Source organism: Sitophilus oryzae, unplaced genomic scaffold (assembly GCF_002938485.1).
Source record: "Sitophilus oryzae breed Bouriz unplaced genomic scaffold, Soryzae_2.0 scaffold_1146_pilon_pilon, whole genome shotgun sequence".
Classification (NCBI taxonomy): domain Eukaryota; kingdom Metazoa; phylum Arthropoda; class Insecta; order Coleoptera; family Curculionidae; genus Sitophilus; species Sitophilus oryzae.
This window is the reverse complement of record NW_022145778.1, coordinates 1150483-1160906: the sequence shown is the minus strand read 5'-3', so window position 1 is coordinate 1160906 and position 10424 is coordinate 1150483. Positions and strand designations below refer to the sequence as shown.

General features: G+C 30.4%; 1 protein-coding gene across 3 annotated transcripts; it reads right to left on the bottom strand.

The window, feature by feature from the left end:
• Positions 1-491: 491 nt before the first annotated feature.
• On the bottom strand, positions 492-10086 carry LOC115887032. Of its 3 annotated transcripts, none has more exons than XM_030906357.1 (7): positions 9990-10086; positions 7960-8183; positions 6568-6691; positions 5968-6201; positions 4695-4813; positions 4550-4639; positions 492-936 (listed from the first exon to the last, which is right to left on the bottom strand). In XM_030906357.1, exons 2-7 carry the CDS (start codon positions 8174-8176, stop codon positions 701-703), a joined length of 1020 nt encoding a protein of 339 aa, XP_030762217.1. In that variant the 5' UTR covers positions 8177-8183; positions 9990-10086; the 3' UTR covers positions 492-700. The 3 variants fall into 3 exon arrangements, with proteins under 3 accessions (XP_030762217.1, XP_030762223.1, XP_030762228.1); XM_030906363.1 differs by having other exon boundaries at positions 492-924; XM_030906368.1 differs by having other exon boundaries at positions 6568-6664.
• Positions 10087-10424: the final 338 nt, after the last annotated feature.

The window sequence follows — 10424 nt, the reverse complement described above, 5'->3', positions numbered from 1 at the left end:
TTACATCAAAATTAACAGGTACAAAAAACTATAAATTTTACATACAGCTATATTGAAAAGTAAGAATAGCATATCACTTTGAAACTTACTAAAATTGTTAAAGCGAAGAAACTAACATATTTTAATTTCTTAAATAGGTTCAAAGTAATCAGGCTTTTCTTAGGGGATTTACATTAATTACATATATAATAATTTTGGTAAATTTGATGACTAGAAGAGTTGATCTACTTTATAAAGTTAGGTATAGGATGAGTAAATACATTACAGATAAATATGTTACTATCATTATATATCACATTACAAAAAAATAACGTTGATTACTTATACAAGGTGTCTTTTATTTCATTGCCTAAAGCTATTTTAAAGTGAGCAGTGTAAAGTGGTGTCACTTCACCACAAAACCAATGATTTTTTTTGTTTTTAAATTAGAAAAAAAATCTAAATTAGTTTTTTTACAGAAATAACTTTTAATTTGCTGTTTTCACATTCGATATTCCATAAAGAGTTTTTGTTGCGGAATTTTCGAGATAGATTCAGGCTGAATAAGAATCTCAGAGAAATAAGTACACTTAGATTATACTTCTAATAATTTACTTATTTTTGGCACCTCTAAGTTTACTTATTTTTCTGAGCCAAAAAAATGCTATCAATAAAAATTCAAAATACAAAAAAAACATTTTTTTTTTCTGATAAATTCAAATTAAATTCCGTATTTGGGCACCACGCCTGTATCAACGTTTCTGTAACTCGTTGTGGCGGTCTTCCTCAGGGTATTGTTGTTGCTCCTCTGCGGGTACAGATTGAGGGGTGGTAGGTTGGGGTGTTCGATTCTGGTAGGAGACGAAACTCTTGGTCTTTGGATTATTGGAAACGGTCTCCTGAGGGAATTCGTACCGAAGTTTGCGCATCGCATATCTGTATTTCCTGAAAATAAGCCTGTTTTATGTTAAAATAGTTTCCACTTAGTCTAAGGTATATTTTAGAACACTAAACTAGAGGTGGATACAGGGTGTTTCTTTAATGACATGCTAATAATTAAGGGGACGATTCTTGGATCTTTCTTAGGAAAATACTTCATATGAATTTTTGTTTGTTCTTAAAATCTTAAATCCGAAAATTCGTATCCCCCACCCCCACCCTACCGTTTTTGAGAAACCCCCAAAAAAAATTGGATTCGATTTTCTGGCTGAACCGTAGGTCCCACAGAAAATTTTATGGGATACAGAATGAAGAGAATTAAATTCTCTACTGTAATTCATCTCTAAATAAAACCTCTAAAACCTACGGGGACGAAGTTAGAAGGTGCCAAAATCACTCAAACGCAAAGTTTTTAAAATTAAAGAGCATAAAAAGCTATCAAATTGTTATGTAACTTTTTTGCGTTTTACTGTTTACGAGATCTCGCAAATATTTGCATTCATTTCCACAATGTGTATGCAACTTTCATGAAATCAATGACGGTCTATAGAGTACTGCAATTTATCTATGCTGATTACGATGTTGAATCGAACTGAGGATCGTTATAACATTCTCTGATCGTCTTTGAGATTTTTTTAGGTGCGCTGAAGATAGCGTTTTTGAGGAACTGAAAAAAATTTTTGGATTCGATTTTCTGGCTGAACCGTAGATCTCACAAAAAATTTTATGAAACAAATAATGAAGAGAATTAAATTCTCTACATTTTCCTTTCTAAGTAACAAACCTCTAAAACCTACGAGGACACAGTTAGAGAGCGCCAAAATCACTCAAACGCAGTTTTTTGCATTTTTCCGGGCAAAACCATTTTTCTTACTGACGTGTATAAATTTTATCTAGATATCTGTAATAACATCAGAGTTATTATGAAAAAAAGGTAAATATTTTGTCAAATTTTACCAAACTGTATCTCAAAAGTTAAGATGTTTAGGACATATACACTCATCTGAAGTTTTTTCTTAGAATAGGTCCAAGAATCACCTCATTATTTATTAGAATGTCATTAAGGGATACCATGTATCTTTCACAAAAATCCGTTAGTAAGTAAAGTCTATTTAATGAGTAGATACATGAGACCGTGACAGTTGATGTCTGTCATTTTAATTCACAGGTAAATTGTATGTACTGTAATTTTTTGGGTGTTATCTGTCTTTGAATGTCTTAAAAATCTTTGAATAAAAAGTCTGAGGAAGAAGTATATCAACAAAATTATCAGATGGATCGTTAATATGGCTCACTGAGTTTCCGGTTTATCAGTGTTAAAATATAGTTTAGGATAGACTCAATTATTCGGTGGTTTTGTTTTACGTTGAGTGTAAATGGTATTAGTTATTATAATTATTTAAAAACAAAAATACGGATACGTTACTGAAACAATAATTAGTTTATTCTAAATAAATTTTATAATAGAATGGTATACTATAGTCCGTAAAACGAATAACTTTGAATTTGACAGTTCCCGCGGGCTTTTCTAGTGTTAATTTTATTAGGTTAGCAACTTGCGGCCATGCTGACGCAATGCCGTCTCTAATAGAACGGCCTCAGAGCGACATTTATGACGTCACGCTAGTTAGATACTACGGATTAATAAATATGTTGTAGAATACATGGAAAACATAATTATTCCTCGTATTATTGGTTTGTATTTTAAAAATGATATAGTTTACATGAAATATACATAATATACAGTTAATAAATACAATATATATACCTATTTATAGTAATAAATACGCTCACCCCCTGTAACTTTTTATTTTTTCAGATAAAACAACGATATTTGGTATGTTAGTATATGACATAAACTGGAATTGATGACGTATCCAATTATTGTTATCGGTCACTTCCGGTTTCACCGGAAATAACTACAACTTTTGATTTTTAAATGGCACCCTCGGTATTTTTTTCCTTTATTCGATAGAAAATGACTCTCTGAATCGAATGACATATCATATGTCAACTTTTGACATTTTGGCATATGGTTTATTTGAAATTTTAATATGCGGTTCATAACGACAATTTGACTCAAAATACCAAGTGTGTGGTATCAAATTATTCGTAAAAAAATGCTTTTTCCAAATATGCTAATGACCCACCCTCGTTCCATTTGAAGAAATTGAGATATGGTTAAAAATACGATTTGGGCATCTTTTAACCGGCCAGGACAAGACACTAAAAACATTAGACGATCAAATTTATTTTTCCAAGGCTTCTTGATTAAAAATTAGTGTTTTTAACACAGCCATAGCACTCTAGATTGAAATTAAAAATAAAATTTGTTTTTGAGTGACTATGTCAAAAATTGACATATGATATGTCATTCGATTCAAAGTAAAAAAATACCGAGGGTGCTACTTAAAAATCGAAAGTTGTAGTCATTTCCGGTGAAACCGGAAGTGACCGAAAACAATTGAATACGTCAATCAATCTCAATTTATGTCATATACTAACATACCAAATTTCGTTGTTTCATCTGAAAAAATAAAAAAGTTATAGGGGTGAGCTATTTTTGAGACGCACCCGGTATATACCTATTTATAGTAATAAATAACTTTGGCAAATAAACTATGAACCATACAAATGCAGCAAATGTTTTACAATATAATAAATAGGTACATAAGATAATGGGTAAAATGTAAAATATATTTTAAATTTTGGGGTTTGAAAATCGATCTAATTTAACAGAAAACATTCAATATCTACTAATAGTGATGTATTATTATTTGCATTCATAAAATTTATATGTATATTTTGCAAGTATCAATGTTCAAAAAATTATATTTGCAAATAATACAATATCATAGAAAAAAAGGCGCCAGCGATGGCTATGAAATAAAGATCGCTGTCATTTTATATGTAAAATTATTCTAAAAATTTGATTTTCTTGGGATTTAGGTTCGGGAAAAACGCTGATTATTATTATAAAAACGCTGTTTTTCATTTGGTTTTTATTATTTTTTTGGTTTAAAAAAAAACGTTTTAGTAGAACCAAAAATACGAGGAATAATTATGTTTTCCATGTATTCTACAACATATTTATTAATCCGTAGTATCTAACTAGGGTGACGTTATAAATATGGCTCCGAGGCTGTTCTATTAGAGACGGCATTGGTCTGATAATTAGAAATGTCAAAAGTTGATGACATTTTACTTTTGACAATTATGACATTTAGTGTTGATTTTTGCAAGAAGAGTATAAGAAGAGTAAGAACTGTCACTTGTTTTATTATTTTCCTTTTCTATTTCACGAAAGTAAAAAGAGTTACCTATCTGATTCGTTCAGGCACTCGATTTAAAGAATATCAGTAACTTTTTTGATAGAGGGATTTTATATTTGCCATGTTGGTAAAAAATAACGGTCAAAATTCAAAGTTATTCATTTTATAGACTAGATCAAGTCCTTCCTGTAGTCTTTTGATTCGAAGGTCAAAATCTTTCCTGACTTGTATTGGACATACTTTAGATTGCTTTGACAGATCGTGTTGTTTCATATTGAGAAAAGTTGCGTAAAAAGAACAAACTATACGTTTGTGTGATTTCAGCTATTTCTGGATGCTTTTATATACATAGAACTTACCAATGACTTGATATTGGTGTTCCTCCAAATTATCCATGCTGTTCATTTGATAGCTTTCGATTAATGGAGTGGGATCTTCGTAATCATAGTCTAAAACAAATTCGTTAAAAAATACATTCAATTTAAATTAATTAATCCAAAATACCTTTTTGGCGCGAAAAATAATCTTCAAAATTTGCCTTGTGATTTGCTGGTTGCCTATTAGCATTTACACTATCGATAGTTTCGTAGTGGTCTTCAGGTTCACCATAATCTATCAAATCCCTAAAATAAACTTTTATTATTGATGCTAGAAATAAGTATTACTAGAACTATTGTATAATATTATGATGATCAATTGATGAGCACACCATCTTTATTTTAAATTCATAGAGAAAAGACATTCAAGAAAAATATTTGTTTGTGCAGTTTTAACTAGGCAGTTTTACATTAAATTATTAATTTTTAAGAATTTGTCTAGTTTTTTTTTTAGTTTAGCGTCTCAAAAATGATCCTATAACTTTTTTATTTTTTTCAGACAAAAAAATCGAGATTTGGTATGTTAGTATATAACTATGGAGGGCTTTTTAGCCTCCATATCTATGACATAAATTAGGATTGATTAACGTATTCAATTGTTTTCGGTCACTTCTGTTTCACCGGAAATGACTACAACTTTTGATTTTTAAATGACACCCTCGGTATTTTGTTATTTTTATGGAGGGCTTAAAAAGTTATTTTATTCGATGGAAAATAACATTCTGAATAGAATGACATATCATATGTCAACTTTTGGCATTTTCGAATATGATTTATTTGAAATTGCAACATGCTATTCATAACGACAATTTGACTCGAAATATCAAGTGGTGGTACTAAATTATTTGTAAAAAAAATATTTTTCCAAATATGCTAATGAGCCACCTTGTTCCATTTGAAAAAAATTGAGATATGATTAAAAATACGATTTGGGCGTCTTTTAACCGGTCAGGACAAGACACTAAAAACATTAGACTATCAAACCTATTTTTCCAAGGTAACTTGATTAAAAAATAGTGTTTTTAAGACAGCCATGGCGCTCTAGATTGAAATTAAAAATACAATTTTGTTTTAAGCGAAAATGTCAAAAGTTGACATATGATATGTCATTTTATTATCGAATAAAGTTAAAAAATACCGAGGGTGTCATTTAAAAATCAAAAGATGTAGTCATTTCCGGTGAAACAGAAAGTGACCGAAAAGAATTGAATACGTCAATCAATCCTAATTATTTATAAAATATACTAACACACCCAATCTCGTATTTTTATCTGAAAAAATAAAAAAATTATAGTGGTGGGCCACTTTTGAGACGGACCAGGTATAGGCTGTGTTAGAGTAATTTAATAGTCTTTTTGTATTTTATTTTACCCATTTCTGGTATTAAGTAATAACGTTACCTTGGATAACTCTCGGAAATAAAGTGTTGCGTTCCTCTGGGCGTCAGCGCAGCCCAAACCATTCGATTGTCCTGCATGCTGGACATTCCATTGTAAAAGTTTGTATCAGTGGGATGGATCAATTTACTGTTCAAACTGGTCAAAGCGCCACAATCTCTTGGGTCGATGTTCTTGATAGGCTGATGGTCGCGACTGTGCAACGAACAGTGATCAGTACCACCGAAAATATTCATCCTAGACAATAAAAAAAGAAGATGCTTCAAGAATACCTACAATAGCTTCATAGTGTTATAGAAAAAAAATATTAACATAACTTGTTAATCTATGATAGACTAATCAAAATTATTAAATACAAAAGATACAAAAAATTGGTTGTTAGAAACTTTGTGGTGAGATGTTTTTAGTGTTTCTATTTACTCTTAGTAAGATGTTCTTCATATTTCTAAGTAACATTTTTGGAATTTAAAGACAATTATCACAATATGTTATTGTATGATACACCAATCTTTGAAACTGGAAAATTCGGGTTCAAACAACTAGTTTACTCGCAATATTTTACTTTAAACTTTTACTTCTGCTAAAGTAAAAAAAAATACTTACTCTCGACATTTTAGTAAGAACATTGCTAACAAAGCTCCTAATAAAAGAACACCAATTGATGAAGCTACTAAAACCAAGAGCCAGGTATCGTCAATGCCTGAAACATTCCAGTTAGTCTCTATATCTGGAAAATTCGAGTATCAACAGTAATAGGAAAAAAATATAAATGAAGGGTCCAGAGGAAAAACATGATAAGCGCCATTTTACTAATTTTACAGGACGGCTGGTTGTTGTCAGATTCTTTCCGTGTATTCTAAATTTTTACTAGGTATACAGGGTGTCCCAGGCTGAGCGTGCATTAGAAGTTTCTAGAGAACTACAATATCTAGATCGGAGATTTTTTGCACATTAATGATTCACAACGAGATCTATCGATTAAAAATATTTTCAATATGGCGACACTTCCGGAAGTACCGGAAGTTGACAGTAACTTTCTTATTTTAAATGGGAATCCCCATTTTTTATAACAATCTTAAATTCTCTGTAAAATTTTATGAATTTTGATATCAAACACTCTAATATTAACCGTTTTTAAGAAAAAAAAATGTTTAAAATTTTTGGAGGAAAAATACTGCATCAGTTCCACATTCAGTTAAAAACAATTTATTACTCCGATTTGCTCCGATTATTAGCAGATTTTAGTTATCCCCTTCTAGAACTAAGAAATAGAAAAAGCTACTGACAATCTAATTAATCCTGTCAAATGTTTAACTTGCAAAGTTGAAAACTTCCTTTTTTGACCGCCTAAACGCTATGCGCGTCTTGGATGCGCGGTGACAAAATAAACTTGTCTATGAAATGTCCTATTCCACAAACCCCTCTGGTAATCACTAAATTTGTCATTTAGGCTAAACAGATTTTTTTGACACGCAGTTTTTTCTCCAAAAATTTTTATTTTTTTTTTTCTCAAAAACGGTTAATGTTAGATATAGAGTGTTTAAATCAAAATTCATAAAATTTTACAGAGAATTTAAGTATGTAATAAAAAATGAGTACCCATTAAAAATAAGAAAGTTGTTGTCAACTTCCGGTATTTCCGAAAGTGCCGCCATACTGAAAATATTTTTAATCGATAGATCTCGTTGTTAAACAGTTATGTGCAAAAAATCTCCGATCTAGATATTGTAGTTCTCTAAAAACTTCTAATGCACGCTCAGCCTGGGACACCCTGTATATCCTAGGATTTAACAACTTATTGTCCTGTAGAGTTTATACATTTGTAGAGACCAGTCAAACCTACTTACTATGATATTGTAAAATCCTAAAACTAAGAAACTGGCGCTTATCAAGATTTTCCCCTGGACCCTTCAAATGTAAACAAGGTATTTAAAAAATAGGGTACTTTGTTATATAAAGGTTGGTTAGGTTTGGTTTGGTCAATTAGCCTATTACCTTTTCTAGGCAGTTCGAGAAATTCTCCATGATCCACAGTTACCTTTCCAGGCGGTGACCATATAACTGTTGGATCGCAAATCTGCGCGGTGAAACAGTGCGTCGTGTTGACAGGTGTCAAGTCTGGGACGACGAAGATGGGTGCGGGGGGCGGCGGCATAAACAGTATGGTGTCCGGAGGGGGGCCCATGTCCAGGCAGTCGCCGAGACAGGACATTAAACAGCTAAAAAAATAATTTTTTAAAGACATCCCCGAAATTTAAAATTACCAATAGATCTACAATATACTAAAGTATCCTATTTTGGTTGCCAATAAGGTTTATCTTGCTTATTATCTGTCTGTCCAACTAGTCGGGAAAGATTTCAACAAACTACGTCCAAAAAATGACAAAAAATAACGTATTATCGAAAAAAAAAAACGACTGGGGAATGACAATAGATGATAATTTTGTCGAGGTCAGTCTCTAGACGTCATTTACTAAAAACTTACATAAGACTTGTCAAAAATTAACACAAATTATAGAAAGATTGCGAAAGGATAGTACGTTTCCAGACACACAAATCTAATTTCCAAAACAATATTTTTTCTCGAATTATAAATAAACTTAATAATAATAATAATAAACTACAATATAAATAATTAATAATAAACTACACTTTTCAAAATTAAGGCAACTGGCAGTAAGCGCCATTAAAAAATAAAGAATAGTACGGACCAAGTAATCACATGTAAGGGCTTGGCCTTGCCGTCTTTAACGCCGTTTTATTTTCGATCATACTGTATTAAGACGTGTAATATAAAAATTACGATTTTTGTCGTTGTTTATAAAAGAAACCTATTATGTTATGTATTTTTGAAAATCTTATAAAAAGTAATAAATTTCTTGTCAGATATACAGGGTGTCCCATTTAGAAAACATATCATTAGTCAATATCTCCAAAAAATAGTGATATACAGAAAAACATTAAGTTATAAGTTTTCAGAAAAATGAGATACAAAAGGAGTGTCTGAAATTGCAACATTTGGTGAATCCTTCTGTATCTTGGAAAATAATGAGAAAGCCTAACTCTAATTAGGCTTTCTTATTCGCGAACTAGAAAGATAACTCTAGTTAGGCAGAAAGATGCATAATGTTCTATCTTTACTAATAAGCGGGATAACCTCCTTTTGCAACCAAAATGGAATACTCTGTTGCTTAAAATAAAATATCTGTTTTATGTAAAAACCGCTGGGTTTTATCGACGTAGACACATTGTGTCGAAATGTCATTTCCCAGTGACAAAACTCAAGATGAAGAAGCTAGATCGAGAATTTAAAAACAAAATATTTTTTATGTTGAAAAATTATAATTTTTTCTATGTAGATATAAAATAAAAAAAGTATCTACAAACTAAATTTAATCACTCAATAAAATTCTAGACTTTCATACACAAGAAATGTTTATCTAAAAATATGCCTAAACCAGAGAAATTAAATTACAATAAAAATATTTTAAATTAATTGTAATAATTGTCACTTGAAAATGTTAATGAAAAAATAAACACCTATTAAAAAAATAAGTAATTCTGAGTAATAAATTGTAAGGCAACAACAAATTTGTAAAATTAAACTATTCTTATTTATTATTTACTACCAACATGGAAGAGAAAAAAATGTTCTGCTTAATATTTTTTATATGGAAGAGCAAAATAAAATTTAGAAGTTTAAATACAATTAAATACAATATAAAAAAAAAGCAAAAAAACGTACAATAAAAACAAATACTAAATATGCCAAAAAACAATAATATTTAAAACATTTTTTTTTGTTTAATATTTTCTCCTAATTACCTAAATACTATATATTTGTAAGCTTGCGTGAAGGTATGTAGTAAATCAAATAGTTTCACATAAATATACACAAAATTATATTTCCACAAACACAATAGATATTATGAACTATATAACTAGAATTGCATTACAGGTTTAGTTTTTTGCAATATTTTTATATCCACTACAAAAACTATAAATAATATCAAGCCATAACTTACATATTATAGTATTGCACTTGTCGCGATAAAAATATACAAATACCATCTATTAAGGGCGATATCCACTGTCAGATTCGCCACCCTTATTGATCTCACCCTTTGCAGGACATGCGCACTAGGGTTAAATAAAGCCCTAATGAAGCACTACAGGAATTTCTATTGATTTTAAAGGGCCTCTTTTTTTTAAATACCCAACAGAATTTTTTTATTGATTTTAAAGCGTATTGCATTCTTTTTTTTTTACTTAAATTTATTATTTTTCCTTCATCTACATTTTGATGTATATAAGATGGTTCTATTTTTTGTAGCGGAGCTTTAATAACGGATAGAACATTTATTTTAAGAATTAAATATTATGTAAATAAACAGGGTGGCCAGTATGATCCAAAAGCTCTATCATCACGTTCCTTACTTGAGATGTTTACTCAGATATCT

What these genes read in the sequence shown, in the direction of transcription:
- LOC115887032 (XM_030906357.1), bottom strand. Translation starts at nt 8,176, where the DNA reads ATGTCCTGTCTCGGCGACTGCCTGGACATGGGCCCCCCTCCGGACACC. An exon ending in TTCTTACTAAAATGTCGAGA is followed by an intron (nt 6,202 to 6,567) that starts GTAAGTATTTTT and finishes TTTATTGTCTAG; the next exon opens with GATGAATATTTTCGGTGGTA. An exon ending in ATTTCCGAGAGTTATCCAAG is followed by an intron (nt 4,814 to 5,967) that starts GTAACGTTATTA and finishes AGTTTATTTTAG; the next exon opens with GGATTTGATAGATTATGGTG.